General features: G+C 38.7%; 1 protein-coding gene across 1 annotated transcript; it reads right to left on the bottom strand.

The window, feature by feature from the left end:
- Window positions 1–204: 204 nt before the first annotated feature.
- Window positions 205–18,599, bottom strand: LOC135471233 (protein artemis-like). The gene is made up of 11 exons (XM_064750361.1): window positions 18,460–18,599; window positions 15,171–15,225; window positions 14,536–14,617; window positions 11,114–11,173; window positions 9,818–9,873; window positions 8,566–8,667; window positions 7,939–8,152; window positions 6,968–7,075; window positions 3,658–3,921; window positions 2,992–3,115; window positions 205–2,168 (listed from the first exon to the last, which is right to left on the bottom strand). The coding sequence occupies exons 1-11, from the start codon at window positions 18,578–18,580 to the stop codon at window positions 1,105–1,107; spliced, it is 2,250 nt and encodes a 749-aa protein (XP_064606431.1). The 5' UTR covers window positions 18,581–18,599; the 3' UTR covers window positions 205–1,104.
- Window positions 18,600–20,187: the final 1,588 nt, after the last annotated feature.

Raw genomic sequence — 20,187 nt, 5'->3', positions numbered from 1 at the left:
ACAAACATAATATTTACCTTATTCATACTGATTTCCTCTAAATTTCATTGTTGTAGTTGCTCAGGCTTAACACAAACCAGTCCCCGGCTAAGTAAGTCTATTATAACATATTATAAATACCACTTTGTATTAGTACAGTTTTGTTATTATGAGACAACATTCAACTTGCCAGTCAGTTTCATTCATATCAGGATGTTATTATAAAAAAGCCAGTTTATAAGAATTTGAAATCCTTTTCAGATACTTTCATTCATTGATTCCTATGTCAGTGTTGAGTACCTGTGCTGAACATGATAGGTGAAGAATTTTTTATATTGCAATCTAAATGTTTAAATGACAATACAAATTTGATGGACACTATTAAAAATGTATTTATGCACAGCACAAAAAAATTATTTAATTGCAAAATGAAAACAATACATATATTTATTTATTTATTTGATTGGTGTTTTAAACTGTACTCAAGAATATTTCACTTATACTATGGCAACCAGCATTATGGTGGGAGGAAACCGGGCGGAGCCCAGAGAGAATTTCAGAAAAAAAACAAAAAAAAAAAAACATGAAAGCCAGCATGAACAGGACTTGAACTCACAGCATCTGCATTGGAGGGAGGCTCCTGGGTCATGGTGCTGCACTGGCGTGCTACCCCTCTCGGCCACATAGGCCCCCACAATACATATACGACAATCTATAAAATTTGTGAAATAAAATTCTCTACAAACCCTTCGAACAAACAAACAACAAAAAAGAAAACAAATCATTTCAAATATAAAATAATATACAGCATGAAAAATGCTGATATGTGCATTTTAACTGAAACTTTCATCTTCACATGGCAAACAGTTTAAAGCATACACATATATATATACTAACCATTTATAATTTAATATTTTAGAGAACTGTGTACTTTATATTGAGTATATACACGTACATACAAATGCAAATTTTTAAAATTCAAATATGCATATACTATAAAAATCTTTCCTAAAATATGTCAATATTTTACAAAAAAAGGTTGTGGCCTTTCACTTCCCCTAAACTATGCTACCTTGGCCCACTCTTGGCTGACTATAGAATCACACAGTCCCCTAAACCAATCACTCACTGGTTTACACTGGAGTCACTGGTTGGCCAAATGACACAAGCATTGTCATCGCTGTCACTATCTGCAGTCAGGTCCACCAGAATGACTTTCTGTGCCACAGGTGGCCTACGACGCAGAGGAGAGTGGATCACACCACGGGGACTAGGAGAAATGGATGGGGACAATTTAGGAATTTTTGCTGGTGAGTCTGCCGTTCCGTTAGAGCACCCTGGCCTCTTACAAGACTTCAAGGCACCACTATCCTTCTTTAAATTTAAGTCCAAATTGTGTCTATTTTGCAGCTCACTTTTCAAGGGTGATGTACTTTGAAAGTCTTTTACTAGACAAGAATTTGTACTATTTTCATTCAATTTTTTACCACTGGAACGTACAGAACAGTAAGTTATTTCAACTTCATCAGGACTGCTGTCCAGCATTAAGTCATCCCGCTGATCCCTCAGAGCAACGTTTTCAGGTGAGACTGTTATATCGCTGTCAGCATCAGACACATCTAAAATACTCAGTGAGGCACGTTCACAAGAACTACTGTTTCCTATGACAAATTTATTGTTTTGCAGTCTATCGTGTTCAGTGACTGAGATGGCAAGTGTTGCATTATGTCCAACTGTCAAAGCACTGGGATCCAATACATCGTTACAATTATTTTTCTCACATTCTGCTGATGAAAGAGATTCCACATTTGCATTATCACAGTCGTCGTCATCATCATCGCTCATGTAAGACATATAGCTGCCACCTGTGTCCGGAACAGCTGGCTTCATCATGGTAACATTGGCCACATTACCACTGCCTGTCAAATCCATTTCACTGTCACTATGGCAACTTGGAGAGTATGAAGATGCACTCTCATTGCTAGACTTGCAAGGGGAGATAACTACTGCCAAAGCCTTCTCCTGACTTCCGTCTGGTGTTCTGTCACGGAGAAACTGAGAATAATAAAGCTGAAATTTTTCACTTGAATCCTTGTTTGACTGAATGGACTCTGCTGATGCTCTCCTACTTCGCTTTTTGGGAGTCTTCTCGTCATCAAAACACAGCTCTTCTGAATCCGTTAATGATCCTGAGATTAGAAACCAAACACAGATTATAATGCAATACCCCATAGTCACATTAGTGCAGTTGCAAGACATACATGTTTATTTCATTTGTTTATTAGATTGGTATTTTATGCCCTACTCAAGAATATTTCACTTAAAAGACAGTGGCCAGAGTTATGGTGTTAGAGAAAAGCCATGATCATTGGCAGATGGGAGTGTACACACCAGGCATACCTGGCAATGGAGGCATAGATCAACAACCTTGAAATTAGTGGTTACCGGTACTGAAAACAATAAATGTCCCTGACTATTTATATGAGATAAGTTAAAACGAAGGATAACACTAGGTAAATGCATATACATGTATGTACCAACAGAGTATTCCAGACAAAGTGTGTATATAATGATTAAAATTACAAGTAAATTTATGTATAAATTTATAGGTTGGATTTTGGATTTTTATTTGATATAGTTTAACTCCATATAAAGAATTTTACACTTATATGAAGACAATTAGCTTTACCAGTGGAAGGAACCAGAGTGCTCTGAGTAAACCCCTGACATCTGGTGAGGTTCTGACAAACTTACCCACATATGACAGACACAACACAACATGGCCACAAAAGCAGTGTTGGAGAGCAAGGGATCCTACAATTTCTCTGTCCAATTACTTTTTAACAAGTAAAGAGCATTTAACCATTATGAGTGAATGGAAGAAACACATATATTTACATACAGAATTTGATAGATACATGTACGCTTACAGTCACACGCTGAGGAACATTGTACATTCTTACATGTACACACTACTCTGAATCATCATAAAAACAGGTACATGCAGCATACCACTGTATTGCTTCGTGGATTTGACTTTCCTAAGTATTCCGAGAGGTTTTGTTTGTACTTGATCATCCCCACTCGCACGGTCTTTGTGTATTAAGGACAGGAACTGGTTTAGTCTAGCCTGTATCTGGAACAAAATTTGCAGATTTAGCCCTTTGTTTCAATATAAAAGTAGTATATATCTGAAGAGACATACTACATAAAAATCCACCATATACATGTATAAAAACACAAGACATAGTTACAAGCATACCACAGTACTACTTTAGCATGTAACAAACACATATATGTTCCATATACATTCTACAGAATATAAGCTATAACTATCAACTTACATTAACCAATATGTTAGTACAATTATTCTGTATAACATCATAAAATTCCTCATACATGTATATTTAAAATATATGTAAACTGTAGTATAATTGATCACTCCTTGGTTTGAGCTTACATCAAACTGAAAAATGAGAAATACGTCATTTCCTCTTGTGATCATCTCTAACCATCATTTTACTTTGGAAAGTCCTCATTCAACATGCACACTTCTTGTTCTCAATTGTGAATCAAGGCATACTGAGGTACATTTACAAGACTACTACCTGAATACACCTTATGGATGTTGGATGTTATTTCAGTTGTTTGAGTCTTTATAAGCAACAGGTAACCTACCTGCTCCACTGTTTGGTTCGGTGGTACAACATTTGGGTAAACTCTCCTGGGTTTCAAAAAGGTAACAAAATCCCGGACTTCACTGAAGGAGGAGTGAAACGAATAACAAACTCTGTGAATATAGTGAGTCTTCACATAAATGTCCTTTATTTGCACTCCTTGCGTGAACCACATTGTGGACGGTCGAACCACCATGACCTTGACATCAGTGTCATTGGCTGGTACAAACCCACATGGCAACCGAGATCTTGTGTCTCGATCTGGCTGCAAAGATACAAGGTCAATCATCTTCACAATCACATTATAAACTAGAACTGCAAAGCAGTTTCAGCCGGGGTACACATCGTTTGTTGTTGCAGTTGTCATTCTACGCCATCAAATAGAACACAACCGTTTCTGGAAACCATGGACAGTGCAGCAGAAAGCATTGGGTCAAATACCATAAACCTAGTCCAGTTCCTGTCTAACTTCGTGTTAAAGCAAATAGAATTAACATCTATTTCTAAAAAAAAAAAAAAAAAAAGAAAAACCAAAAATGATGTGTCATTTAAACAATTCTAGCGAGAAAACTATTGATCGTAGCTCAAATCCATTGGCATATCACAGAGAGAGCATGTCTTGGGCTACAATTTGGTGCAAGTTGCACATTTCTAGCTCCCATAGTTCTTGAGAACAGGTCATTGAAATTATGTAGCTAAATTTTAGTTTTTTGCCTATATCTCAAAAAAATATTGAAATTTCGAAACTAGTTAAGACATCACAATTTTGACCAAATTTTGGAACTTGCCATTACACGGGCCATGTTTTTTGGCCTTATTTCTTACCAAAAGGCCTGATAAGTCTGAGAAGGGATCGATGTTTCTCACTGAGCATAGTGCAGCATCATCAAGGTCGCATTGAAAGATTCAATGCCGTGTACAGCTGTATCTGGTTATGTATTGATTTTTATGCTCTCAAATGAAAGATATCAGTTTAAAGAAAATATGTATGGAAATTTGAAGTGCAAATTGCAACTGCCTCCCGGACTTAGTGAGATAGATAATAGAGTAGACAGTAAGGGAGATGCTGGCAAAAATTTTCCCTCACTTGACCTAATTACAGAAGGACTTAAACGCTAACCATCTCCCGGCTGTGTGGTGTGATGCAGATGTGTCTTGGGCAGTTGAAAGGCAAAGATGACTGACTTTGGGAAATTGACATTAGGCAGATTGCGCCGGGCTTGTATCGCTCACACCAGTCAGTCATGTCAGAGTTTGATCCCAGCTTACCGAATCTGTCACGTGATTAAAATTTTCTGAATTCAAATATTTTAAGTACTCTGCTTGGTGTAGTTTGATGTTCTGATCACTAATCTGATCTTTTTACTTTTCTCTGATGAACAGTTTTGTCGAGAATGGCCATTTAAGTCCGAAAAAGTTCAATTTTTTCCCATATTTGCAGGTCACGTGACACAAAACCGCCACAACTGTAAAGCTGAAAACCGTTACAGCTGAAAAGCACTGAGCGTAAAGCACAATACATGTATTTTATGCATGCTGAAAATCGTTGAGCTGTGTTAAAAAAGGGGACATGCATGCTTTTAAATATTGCCAGATTTGGTCGATTTACTCTCTTTGGCACATCTACATGCATGATACACAGAGTGTACTTATGACTACGAAGAATGTTGACTTTGTATCTATCTTGGTTATGTATCTATACATGTACACCATTAAGTGAAGTGAAGGTATGGTAGGCCAGCAATACCGGCTTGAACCCCTGCATCGCTGGTTTAGCAGCTATATTTTTGATGTTTTTTTTTGGTCATAAAACTAATTTAAAAAACTAAACTAATTTCAATGGTCAGTTGCAGCACAACTTGCATACCAAACAAGAAGTTTTTGTACAACATATGTACAGCTATCCACCTAAAACTTGCACGTGAATTTTCATCCAAAGATCATTAGCCGATTTACAGAGAAAGATGGTTTAAGCTTAGCAATAAAATTCAAAATGGCTGATAAATCATGACTGACCAAACAGCACAAAACCTCAAAATCTGCATCATATGTTCGCTATTAAAAATGCCAAGTTTGTTTTTTCTACCTTTACCGGTTCTGGAGATATTGCAATTTTACGAGCTGATTATCAATAAAAATAATAAGTTTTTAAACGCGTTTCAATGGCAAAACTATCAGTCGTAGCTGTGCAGTCCTAGTCAAAAATGAAGATCTGTGGTTGATCTATCTACTGACCAATTTTCAGCTTCATAGCTATTACGGTGTTCAGTCATGTAACATTTGAAAAATGACCCTGAAATGAGCTATAATTGCTATTTAAAAAAACACTATACAAAATGCGAGAAAACTAAAACCACAGCTGTATTCAGTAGGCCAAACTACATCTAACTGCTATCTTGTTTTTTCAAAATTTATCCACACGTCATCACGAGACAAGCAAGCTTCCACATTTCTCGACCGATTTGCATAAAATGTTCAATCCTGATACCCCCTGTAGTCTTGTACACGCATATCAATTTTCAATGCAATTGGGTCAGTGGTTTTGGAGAAGAATTTTTTTTTTAGATTTCCACACAGCTCCAATATGGCCGAAGAATGGGTCACAGGTGGGAAAAGTTTTATACTCCAGCAGGCAGCCCAAGCGATTTGGTAATGAACATGTGTAGAAAGTTAACAGCTGTGACACGCAGTTTTCTCGTAAAACGGAAAAAAAAAACAGTTGTCAGAGAACAAAAAAAAATAATCTGAGCAAGAACAACAGTTTTCCAAGCAAAGCTGGGAAACCTAACAATCCAAAAAAAACAACAGGTGTCCTGCAAGACTGCCTGCGTAGACCCCTGATAACGTAACTGACTCGAAAATTTGCGCACAACTGCACTCTCTGCCTGATTCTTGGAGTTCTCTTGTGGTTTGTTTGAAAGGTATTTAAAAACTAATGGAAAAATTAAGTTTCAGCACTACAACTAATATTTTATGACATTTATTCACCTGTATAAATGCTCCTTTTAGGTAATTTGATGTAGGCAGTGCAACTCTATTAAGCTAAACCTTGATAGTTACGGAAACGATTATGAAAAACTTTAAGTAGGAAGTGTGACATTTACGTGTACAAATATGTGTAAACCAATCAGCCCACAGTTGAACGTATTTTAAGAAACTGTCAATAGAGCATTTCATCCAAGGCTCTTTTTAAGCTTCTCAAACCTCCATTATTTTAAGCACTAAAAACAAGCATATGCTTATCACATTAGTCTTAATTGTGCTAGCTACTTAACACAGATATATTACAAGTGGCAGTGGGCAAAACATACCTCCCAACAGCAGGCATGGATGGGTGTGGCACTGGGATCTGAAGTAAACACATTCTGTAGTTCTGGAATCTGCTCATAGAGCTGGTGCTTGTCAGCTAACACATGAATCTGAAAAAAACAAACAAAAAATGGCATCAATATGCCACAAAATACTCAAAATTCCACCAAAACAGCAAATGAAAGACATTCACAAAGAAGCTCTGAAATGACAGTTGTGTTTCAAGATTCAAGTCAATATGTAGGAATCATTGCAAGAAAAAGGATATGCTGTGCACCCCATGATTCCATGCATCTGATTGTGGTTCTTACAAGCTAAGCACTAAGGAAAGAGCAGCATAAGACACTGAGAATATGATACTGATAGTTGACACCACTAAGATGTTTCGTTTCCAAATAATGTAGAGGTCACTAGAGGTCATGTGAGGAATGTGTATTTAAGTTAGTGTGTTCTAAAACTGCAGTTGAGGAAAGGTGATCAAAAGCACTGGAACTGAAAAGAGTAACTGGGTCAGAAAACTGAAAATGTTGAAAGCTAAACATTAAAAAAGGAAGAAAAAAAATGCTGATACTAGGTAAACCCACCTTTAAAGTACTTAAACCTTTGATATCCGACAGTTAGGTTTTCTCACAAAAAAAATTAAAAACAATTTGAACAGGCTTCATATAAAAGATACATATGTGAAGCTGCTTTGATTCTCCAAAGGAAGTGTTTTTGTTTTGCTTTGCTGAAGACTGTGTCTGTCAAAAATGTGCTTCAACCAAAATTCAACTTTTCTAATATACCAGGTGAAGGAAGTAAAGAGTTTGTGAGGTACACGGAGACAAAATCTTCGAAAATCTAAAAACTTAGAGTAAACAATTTGTATGTCTTTTTCCTGTCCAAATCAGCCATCAAGCACCCACACACACTTTTACATTCAGTGTATAATTTTTTTACTTTGCAATGAAGTCTCAAAATTCAACCGGCCCACCTTTTTGTCCAGCTTATCAGCCACACCTTTCAGTAAGTGCTCATGGCCATATTTTGTCTTTGATGAAATGTTCACACAGTTATTGGGGCTTTCTCCAATCCAGTTCTTCACTAATTCATATAAGGCTTCCACACAGTCAGCACGGCTCGGAATATAGAATGCTTCAGGAATGCAAAAAGTGGTGTCTACATACAGACTTCTGATGTCTTTTATACTGAAACAAATTTGTAACAGTACATTTAACTATAACTACATGTATGTGGTGATTCGAATCACTACATGTACATTTTTTGAAGATGAACAACACTTGGAGATATATTAAACTTAATTCAGGACAAAACTGGATGATGGTCATGGGTTTCTACTGGGCTATGCTAGATTTCCTCCCACCGTTAATCATATAACTGAAATATTCTTGGGTCTGGCATATAACTCTGATCAAATAAATAAATAAATAATTCAGGGCAAACCCTAAAAGGCTATGGAACATTAAATTCTTTTATTATTATTTGACTGGTGTTGAATGCTATAATCATGAATTTTTCACTTGTTGATGGTAATTGATATATATTTTATGATGTCAAACTTATAGACACATTAATGTATGTGTACCAGCTAACTACTTACCTGTCACCTGATCTAAACCAAGGCACTCGAGTAACTTCATTTCCTTCCCACCTGAAATCCCCAGTATACAGAACTGTTCCCTCAGTACCCTCAATGAGAAACCTAAAATACATGCACATGTACATCTCATTAAGCATGTGGTATATTCTTCATCCATGAAAAATATAAAATGAGTTAATTTTTGACAGGCAGTGTTCCATACAAGGACTTCTGAAAGATTTTTTTCTAAAAAAATGTATGTGGTCTTACAAAATTGAGATAGAATTATACAAAGGATTTCAATGTTTTGCATCCTGAAAGCGATTTTCTCCACAAGAAGCCACAGATTTTACAGCTTCAGGCTATATCCACTTATCGTCAGGCTATAAAACGTCAGAATACCAAAAAATTCTAAACATAAATGTTGTAATAGACCTAATTAACAACCCATGTATGGACACTTAAACCAAAGACTTGAAATTAATAATACAGGTGAAGATAAAACCACATGCTGATTATGTATGATAATGTATGTCAGAGTTGCATGGAAACTCCTTTGAGGGCAAAGGTTATGCAGCGCAAAGCAATTAGAAACTCACAGGATGATGGTAAGAGGTTGAAATACCATGCACGAAGCACAGATGAGTATGTACATGTAACTACCAAAGGCTACGCCTATTATGTGATAAGCTGAACTGCCACAGCATGTTATTAATACAACCATAAATCTTTAACAATGACCTTAAGACTGCTTTCAGTGTTATTTAATGCCAACCGGGTATTTCATAAGCTAAGACACAGTAAAGACATAATGCTACATGTACTTGCTACATAGTCATTCTTTATATCCAAAGTATGCACACATGCTATGGGCACTTTTACTGATGAATTCTGATTATGCATGGTGATGCATGTCCACATGAGGACATTAGTGCTCACACAACGCTTACAAGTCTGCTTGTGTGGCATAAGGTCAGACACTGGTCTGCTCGTTTTGGACAATATACAAGTAAATGTAGCAGGAAATAATATTTGGATTCTTTTTTTCCACATGGTTTATGGTCTATCTAATGAAGAACATATTCATATCTTTACTTTTCCAAAAAAACTGGGAGAAAAATGTAATTCTTTGCTTTCAGCACTACTACTTTATGTCCTAAAAATCAAAAGAATTAGTGTAGCGGTGGCAGTGATGTTAAGTGAGCATAGAGAGTGCTGTGCTGTTAGGAGTCCGTATCCATAGATGTACGTTTACGCATGTATGTATACCTACATCACTGAGCCTGGGCAGTGTCCTGCTGGTATCAAGGTTACAGTTATGTATTCATCCTACAATGTAGAAGTACACATGTAAGATACGGTACTGACACTATTACCCCGTTTACATGGCCAAAATTTAAACCCGATCAAATCTGAACCATATGGCCTGAAACTGGCTTAAAGCCATGTTGCTAGCTGGGGCAAATACACCAGATTAAGTCAAACGACATCAAACTCGCTCAAAGCCACTTTCGCAAGTTCAAACAGCTTAACTTTGCCTGTGTGAAAGGGGTAAAAGACAACATGGAAAAACCCAACAAAAAGGGAAGGATGGGATGTCTACTTTGAAATGTTTGTGTAAAACATTTACAGATTACAGGAAAATACATGTAAAATCAACTGTAAAAGAAGGGAAAGAATAATGTACAATGTACTCATACTACTGTGTTTATAACTTGTGACGCTTACAATGCACAGCATATGGCAAATGATTCAATCAATGGTAGGATAAAAGTTAAAACACAACAATTCTCCTGAAGTGGGAATGGATTAAAATAGATATCTAATATGTTCAGGCAAAGGTTGCTCATTTTCTAGGTTAACCCACAAGTATGTTAATCTCCAAAGTATCCACAACAAAGATATTTTATTTGATTGTTGTTTAAAAGAATATTCACGAATTTTTAAATCTGTAGAATGACAGCCTTCATCTTTGGCCAAAGGCTTAATGTCGCCATGACCCCACAAGCACTGACAGCATGGGAATCTACACATTCCCTGTCCAATTTCCAGGCCAGGTTTGAACACACACTTCATGTGTCCTGGCTATTGAAGGGCAAGGATCGTTCACAACAAAGGTAAATATAGGTGCACAAATGTTATGACATTCTGTACTACTTACACTGACACACCTGAAAAAGACTTAAGCATCTGACGGAAAAATTCTGGAGTCCTCTGATGATTTTTTTTTTTTTTTTTTTTGATTGGTGTTTTACGCCGTACTCAAGAATATTTCACTTATACGACGGCGGCCAGCATTATGGTGGGTGGAAACCGGGCACAGCCCAGGGGAAACCCACGACCATCCGCAGGTTGCTGCCAGACCTTCCCACTTACGGCCGGAGAGGAAGCCAGCATGAGCTGGACTTGAACTCACAGGGTACGCATTGGTGAGAGGCTCCTGGGTCATTACGCTGCGCTAGCGCGCTAACCGACTGAGCCACGGAGGCCCCCCTCTGATGATAGTAAATGATGAACTGCTATTAGTGCCAATACTAAGGTGTAAAAATTAAATGCAACAAACTCATACCTTATCTGTATATTCATCTGGGATTACTATGCGCGTTGGAACGTCCACTTCTAACGTCTTCTAAAAATGGAATTGCAATACCTTGACAACTCAGCTACATGCACAAGTACAGCTTTGTATAAACTGTAAATTATTTTGTAAAATCTCTAAAGATGAAACAGTATTCACATCTGGCAAATATACAACAATTTTCAACAATCCTTTTTATATGTTTCACACGCAGTACATGCATGATGTTTTGTAGTTTTGGAGACATATGGATGTACTCCAGAGACCCAGATGTTAAGCAATGAACTGACATAAACATCTACAAATGCATGAGGCACTTGACAATTAAGTTGAGTAAATTAACAATATCTACCTGTACATGTATATGTAATCATTTCTGAGCAAGCTGACAAAATCTCCATGTACATGCACTTGATATATATTATGTAAACCAAGATACAGGCTCTGAGCATATATATGTACTTAAATGAGTAAGAAGACAAGTCTCCCTTAGCATATCCTATTTGAGCTAATTGACAAGTCTCCATGAGCATATACAAGCAAGTTGACAAGTCTCCGTTAGCATGCATGTATGAAAGGTTGACAAGTCTCTGTTAGCATATGTGTAAATGAGCAAGCTGACAAGTCTCTGTGAGCATATATGTATATCAGCAAATTGATAAGTCTCTGTGAGCATACATGAGAAAATTGACAAGTCTCTGTGAGCATACACCAGCAAGTTGACAAGTCTGTGTGAGCATATATGAGCAAATTGACCAGTCTCTGTGAGCATATATGGGCAAGCTGACAAGTCTGTGTGAGCATATATGAGCAAGTTGACAAGTCTGTCTGAGCATACACCAGCAAGTTGACAAGTCCCTGTAAGCATATATGAGCAAATTGACAAGTCTCTGTGAGCATATATGAGCAAATTGACAAGTCTCTGTGAGCATACATGGGCAAGCTGACAAGTCTGTGTGAGCATACACCAGCAAGTTGACAAGTCAGTGTGAGCATATATGAGCAAATTGACAAGTCTCTGTGAGCATACATGGGCAAGCTGACAAGTCTGTGTGAGCATACACCAGCAAGTTGACAAGTCAGTGTGAGCATATATGAGCAAGTTGACAAGTCTGTGTGAGCATATATGAGCAAGTTGACAAGTCTCTGTGAGCATACATGGGCAAGCTGACAAGTCTGTGTGAGCATACACCAGCAAGTTGGCAAGTCTCTGTGGGCATATATGAGCAAGCTGACAAGTCTCTGTGAGCATACACCAGCAAGCTGATAAGTCTCTGTGAGCATACATGAGCAAATTGACCAGTCTCTGTGAGCATACACCAGCAAATTGACAAGTCTCTGTGAGCATATATGAGCAAGCTGACAAGTCTCTGTGAGCATATATGAGCAAGCTGATAAATCTGTGTGAGCATACACCAGCAAGCTGATAAGTCTCTGTGAGCATATATGAGCAAGCTGACAAGTCTCTGTGAGCATATATGGGCAAGCTGACAAGTCTCTGTGTGCATACACCAGCAAGTTGACAAGTCAATGTGAGCATATATGAGCAAGTTGACAAGTCTCTGTGAGCATATATGAGCAAATTGACAAGTCTCTGTGAGCATACATGGGCAAGCTGACAAGTCTGTGTGAGCATACACCAGCAAGTTGACAAGTCAGTGTGAGCATATATGAGCAAATTGACAAGTCTCTGTGAGCATATATGAGCAAGTTGACAAGTCTCTGTGAGCATACATGGGCAAGCTGACAAGTCTGTGTGAGCATACACCAGCAAGTTGACAAGTCAGTGTGAGCATATATGAGCAAATTGACAAGTCTCTGTGAGCATATATGAGCAAATTGACAAGTCTCTGTGAGCATACATGGGCAAGCTGACAAGTCTGTGTGAGCATACACCAGCAAGTTGACAAGTCAGTGTGAGCATATATGAGCAAGTTGACAAGTCTGTGTGAGCATATATGAGCAAGTTGACAAGTCTGTGTGAGCATACATGGGCAAGCTGACAAGTCTGTGTGAGCATACACCAGCAAGTTGGCAAGTCTCTGTGGGCATATATGAGCAAGTTGACAAGTCTCTGTGAGCATATATGAGCAAATTGACAAGTCTCTGTGAGCATACATGGGCAAGCTGACAAGTCTGTGTGAGCATACACCAGCAAGTTGACAAGTCAGTGTGAGCATATATGAGCAAGTTGACAAGTCTGTGTGAGCATATATGAGCAAGTTGACAAGTCTGTGTGAGCATACACCAGCAAGTTGGCAAGTCTCTGTGGGCATATATGAGCAAGCTGACAAGTCTCTGTGAGCATACACCAGCAAATTGACAAGTCTCTGTGAGCATATATGAGCAAGCTGACAAGTCTCTGTGAGCATATATGAGCAAGCTGATAAATCTGTGTGAGCATACACCAGCAAGCTGATAAGTCTCTGTGAGCATATATGAGCAAGCTGACAAGTCTCTGTGAGCATATATGGGCAAGCTGACAAGTCTCTGTGTGCATACACCAGCAAGTTGACAAGTCTCTGTGAGCATATATGAGCAAGTTGACAAGTCTTTGTGAGCATATATGAGCAAGCTGACAAGTCTGTGTGAGCATATATGAGCAAGCTGACAAATCTCTGTGAGCATACATGTATACCAGAAAGTTTACAAGTCTTCAAGAGTGCGTACATGATACTTGAGCAAATTTGACACAATCTACAAGTATTTAACATAACATTTTACATAATGTAAATCTACACTCGAACAAGCCAACACAATTCACAGAATTTACATGCACTTGCATGTATGTATATGTGTGGATGCTTGGATTTTTATGTACTTATCAATTTTTCAGTCACAAAGATGAGTCATTATATTTGTGTACATACACATAAATACTGTGTCTTCTTGTGGCAGAGTGAGTCCATGCCACCAAAGTCTTAGTACCATAGCATCACCCGACCTAGGTTTGATTTCAGGGCCCAGAATCACAAGGTTTCCTTTAGACTTATGTCAAAATTTCCGAATGCACACATGTACACAGATTCAATCTATATGCACTAGTTAGCAAGTGGGTTATCTCAAATATCAGCACATTTTGTTGTCTATAAAGTCAGTCGCAACCATGGTAGATGTTTGTTTGTATCAACTGAAGTTTGTTACAAACACACATTTAATGTCAGATATACAAAGATACCAATTTTACTATATTTGACCTAAGATTGCATCCATATGTTACTCATTCTTCCGGACTGTGAAAGTTCTGTTGATCTTAGAACAATGTTTTGAGGTTGGTCTGGAAGATTGGATGATAGGAATATAAGTTTCAGCACCAAAAGTAATTTTTTAAGCATCTATCAGCTCCTAAAAATGCACTTTTTGGGCAAATTTTTTAGCCAAGTACTGTATGTACACTGTGACAGTGATCTTACCACATATTTCTCCAAGTGCTTATAGTGGTCATCTGCTAGCATCAGGATTTTTGTTACTTCTGTACAGTAAATAAACACTTTTCTACAAGGAAGAAAGTAATTTTCCTTGAACCACACTGACATTCAGTAGATCTAATGAATAGAATATAACAAAGTTTATAAAATAAATATAACACCAATCAAATAAATAAATAAATGAAATTCTCAAGGGGCTTATAGTGAAATACCATTGTTGTTCATGCTTGGGATAGCAAATAGAAATTGGAATTGTTCTTATACAGTTTACTATGTACAATGGCAGTACAAAAAGGTTACTATGTACATCGCAATGCAATGTTACAAAAACCGGCCAAGTGAAAAATAATCAATCACAGGTAATTTTTCTAATACAACATAACACAAATGTCTGGCTAATACAAATGAATTATCCATATTTCCATGTATATATTTTATATATCATGAGCAATATAAGAAATTCAGAAATATAATTAGTGGCAATGATTTTAATACTTGAAAAACATCAAATCAAAACTTAGTGAAAACCACTCAAATAGAGAATACTGATGTGTTAATTTGATGGCTTTTATAGTCTAATACACCGCACTATGAGTTTTGCTGGAAATGTCATACGTTACCTGCTCATCTTCATCCTCTCAAAAAAACTGTCAGAGCTAAGACCAACAGTGTGATCTGCAAAGAAATGCAAATTGTTCTATTTAATCATGAACACAATATTAGAACCTGCCCCAATAGCACAGCTGGTAGAGGTTTCGCTACTGTGGCAGTAGATCCAGGGTTAATACTAGATCGGGTCACACCTACGACCTTAAGAAAAAAAAAGAGGAACTTTGCATTCAGCATCAAGGAGATAGTGCTACGATTGGTTAACCCGTATCAGTATAATGGCTCAGGGGTGGCATAATGTATATATAAATATTATATCTATAGGTGGCCATAATGTCGAAGACAACCCTGTAAATATTTCATAAATAAAAAAATAAATGACATATACCAGTAATAAAGACTCAATGAATCCACAAAGGAGTACCGATACTGAGGAAGCACTGGAAAGGGTAAGAAAGGCAACTACGCCAAATCCTAGAAAACAAAACTTCCATCTGCAAATTTACCTTGAGGCACGGATCCAAATAACTGCAGACTTTGCTTGTTTTTGGAAAACTAGATATTTAATACATCAGCTGTCTCTCGATGATAAACAAATCAATGTTAATATTACTGTTATGTGACTGTAGCCCCGCTCTGACTCTTTCTGTTTTGTTCAACTTGTACTATTTGAAAGGACGCTTCCAGGCACTTGCATGCTGGGAAACTTTTTTTGTAAAATTAATTATTTAAAATGTCTTCTCTTTCTAAATTTTACCTGGTCAGTTGGTGAACCCATGAATGACAGGAATAAAAAAAAAAGCATCAATGTTCAACTTCTTGGACTACAGGTAAACATGGTTGAGGCCGTGATTCAGTTTGAGGAATATAAAAGCATATTTTTTGTGTCTTAATTTGGGTGGTTAAGTTAATAATTTAAACAGTTCTCAGTGCTGTGATACTTGCAATTATCTTACATGATTATCGGACATAATAAGAAAGGATTTAATTAGCATATATTCTGAACATGTTATGCACTACCACTATATATTCTGGTAGTGGTTTTGATGTGTAGGTTGTTGCGATGTTTATTTATTTATTTATTTGATTGGTGTTTTACGCAAGACTCAAGAATATTTCACTTATACGACGGCGGACAGCATTATGGTGGGTGGAAACCCAGGACCATCCGCAGGTTGCTGGCAGGCCTTCCCACATGTGGCTGGAGAGGAAGCCAGCATGAGCTGGACTTGAACTCACAGCGACCACATTGGTGAAGAGGGAAGAGCCATATGTAGATCTGCACATTTACTGGCAAATGTCACATATGCACACCCTTAAAACATTCCCTTGTGTCAAACTTTATGGTAATTTTTGGTCCAACAGATACACATGAACTACTGTACAATAAATAACTAGTATGACCTCCGACAGGTGAACATGACTTCATTCACTTTTTACCACCATCATGTACGCTCTGCACCACATCAAAGAAGTGTTATTTTCATGAAGTTTGGATTGGATATAAGTTAAATAAAATCGCCTCTCACACTATTCACTACCCACCAAAACTTTTAGACAGAATGGATTTTCAAAGTAAACTGAACAATAATATAAACGCACCAACCTATATATCCGAGTCAAACTGACCATTATTTGGAAATGGTCAAACCAGTGATATATTTGTTTAATGGGTCCTTCGTGTTGCACAACACAAGTGGTCCCATTGCAACTGACCATTCTGAGTGGGTATACTCATATGCTGAAAGTCAACTCATGTGACCAATGGGGCGTGACAGTGCGATGGTCAGTGTGCGTGAGCAACACGCAGACATTCCTTACAGCTTGCTCAGTAAAAGGCCACCCCAAAGTGTGGATTTGTGCCACATGCCGACATGCCACAGATGTCACAAATCATGAGGGAGCATGCCATTGGCATGCTTAATGCTGGGTTATCTGTTACTGCTGTGGCAGCCCAACTGAATGTGCATCATTCCACTATCAGCCGCCTGAGGACTCGCTTCAGAGAGACTGGTACCACAGTCAACCGCGCACATGCCTGCCGGCCACGTGTGACCACGCCCGCACAAGACCAGCACATGCGGCTCCAACACCTGCGTGATCGGACCCGCCCAGCAACCAGGACTGCTGATGAGACTGTCGGTCTTCACAACAGGCGGATTTCAGCCCAGACAGTCAGGAACCGGCTGCGGTCACGTCGACCACACCAGGGCATCGACCTAACAGTAGCCCGACGTTGGACACGACTGGACTGGGCCAATATTCATGTGCGCTGGACACTTGCTCGTTGGAGGACTGTGCTCTTTAGTGACGAATCTCGCTTCCAGCTGCACCATGCTGATGGCAGAGTTCGGGTTTGGCGCCGTGCTGGTGAGCGGTATGCTGACGCTAATGTCCTGTGACGGGTGGCTTATGGTGGCGGAAGTGTCATGGTGTGGGCAGGCATTTGTCATGGACAGCGCACACGTCTGCATTTCATCGACGGCAACCTTAATGCACAACGTTACCGAGATGAAATCCTTAGACCTACTGTTGCGCCCTTTGTGGTGCTCCATCATTTGACTTTCCAACACGACCACGCCCGCCCACACACTGCCAGGATATGCAGGGACTTCCTTGAGGAGGAGGATATTCCTGTCCTCAACTGGCCGCCGTATTCACCAGACATGTCACCCATTGAACACCTCTGGGATGTTCTGGATAGGCGTGTCCGCCACCGGGTTCCAGTTCCCCAGAACATTCGCCAAATGCGAGTGGCACTCCAGGAGGACTGGGACAACATCCCCCAGCCCACAATTGACAACTTGGTGATGTCCATGCGTCGCCGGTGTACAGCTCTACGCGAGGCTAATGGTGATCACACGCGTTACTGACGTCTGTGAACTTGGCCCATTGACCCCCATTGTCCTCTTCCTGCCATTACTGCAGGGCTATTGCTTGAGAATTGATTGCAATGCTCGCAAATTGAAGCTGAATTGTTCAGAAATATGTCCCATTGTTTTGGGATATGTACTACATTTTGTGACATAAAAATAACAGAAAATATTTGTTCGTGCGTTTATATTTTTGTTCAGTGTATATTGTTGCTGTTACATAATTTCACCCGAGGAGACGCGTGCTCCTGGACACTTATCATTTAAGATGAATAACAACACGCACTATTAATTACTGTCACAGCCTACCAAGACGTAGAAAGCTTGTCATTTCATGCAAACTTCAGCACTTGGGGCATCAAAACACGAAAACTGGGTCATGAATAATATCTACCGTCTATTATCGGAAGAAACTGTATAAACATACCTTTGTGAAAATGTGACAGAAAATACACTGTCGACTTCAAGTTGTAACTTCCCTTGTAATTGTCAAACCTATCAAGGGAGATTTTGTCGTATTCACGCATTTTCCCTGGGAAGGAACTCATTGTGTCACCTCCTTCGCCGATCAGAAACCTTGATTTGTGTTACGACAGGGGAGGTAACAAGGGTTGTATTTTTGACCCGTGTACCCACGTTAATCATAGCTCATCTGAATATGAACTCAGTGTGATCCATATTTTATCCAACGAATTTTATATCTTTTAACAACCTAGCTTATGCAAACTTTCCGCCAATAATCGAAACTGACCTCATCGAAGAACATGCTTTTTTCTCACCCCAACAAAGTGGTTCAGACAGCTGTCGACTTTGACTTCACCAAAGCATGATACCGGTACCGGTACTTAATTTCGGATGCATATGGTCGTTGGTTTCTCCCGGGCTCTACCCGGTTTCCTTCCACCATAATGCTGGCGTCCGTCGAACATGTGAAATATTCTTGTGTAAGCCTACTGCGCAAAACACCAATCAAATAGATAAATAAATACTTCATTCCCGATCTGACTGCTGGGACCTAGGGAAACTGTAGTTTAAATCCATTTTTGCCCACCGTAGAAGAAAGCTGAGAAACTTTTCTTGATTTTATATGTATTCCACATCATATACTCCATAGGCCTACTAACACATGAATACCAAGTGTTTCGTGCATCTTTAATAAAATTGCTAATTCACAGGAAGACAACTGCCAGCATTGTTATTACTGTCAAGTTTGTTTTCGTTACTGATCCAACGTTTTGTGTTTCATTGCATAGACAAGAGTTGACATGTCGAATTTTGCCCTGTAAATCATATGACAGATCTGTGAAACATTTACCATGTCCCCTTTTAAAAGATAATGGTAAGTGTTTTTTTCTGCCAGACCTATTATAAAGCAATCGAGCATAGGCCTATACTTTTATGCATCTAACTTGTCAATTTAAGTATATGCCCGATCCATGGAAAAGTTTGCGAATTCAGGAAAGTCCATGGTTCTCACTGGTCACTCAACAGCTATTCTAAATATTTTTTCTTAGGGGCATGGTGTTTTTTCTTCTGTGGAGTTTCTGTGGAATAAGAAGATACTGTTTATTTATAAGTGTACAATATGTCTATGCCTGAATGCAGAGATGAATATCTATTAACTAGAGGGGGCCAGTACGGCACAATGAAATAGCACCCTCCCACCAATGCGGTTGCTGTGAGTTCGTCCAGCTTATGGTTAGCTTCCTCTCCCGCCGTACGTGGAAAGATCTTCCAGCAACCTTGGGATGGTAGTGGGTGGCCCTGGGCTCGGCCCGGATTCATATAAAACAAATATAATAAATAAATTAACTAGGCCTATAATTAAGTGTAATCATGTACGGGATTGTGACATAGCCAATGTGAATAAGGCAGAATCTATGTGTCAAAGCAGACATTCGTATACCAGCCGTCAACCAAGATGGACATTCCAGGTCAATAATCGCAAGGCCAATTGCCCAATGGACAATCAACACAAAACGAAGAACTAAGGAAGTATATAAAGGACGGAATCATGGAAAAGAAAGTGCACATATACATTTGTGTCAGCGAAAAGTGAATAGTTTTTGCTGGATTTAAAGGAAACCACAGGCTCTCCAGATGGTACATCTTATCTGGACCTATATTTGTTTAAAGACCATAACGGTTTCCTCTC

This window comes from Liolophura sinensis, chromosome 7, assembly GCF_032854445.1.
Source record: "Liolophura sinensis isolate JHLJ2023 chromosome 7, CUHK_Ljap_v2, whole genome shotgun sequence".
Lineage (NCBI taxonomy): Eukaryota > Metazoa > Mollusca > Polyplacophora > Chitonida > Chitonidae > Liolophura > Liolophura sinensis.
Note: the sequence above shows the minus strand (reverse complement) of the source record. Positions and strands in the feature narration are given on the sequence as shown.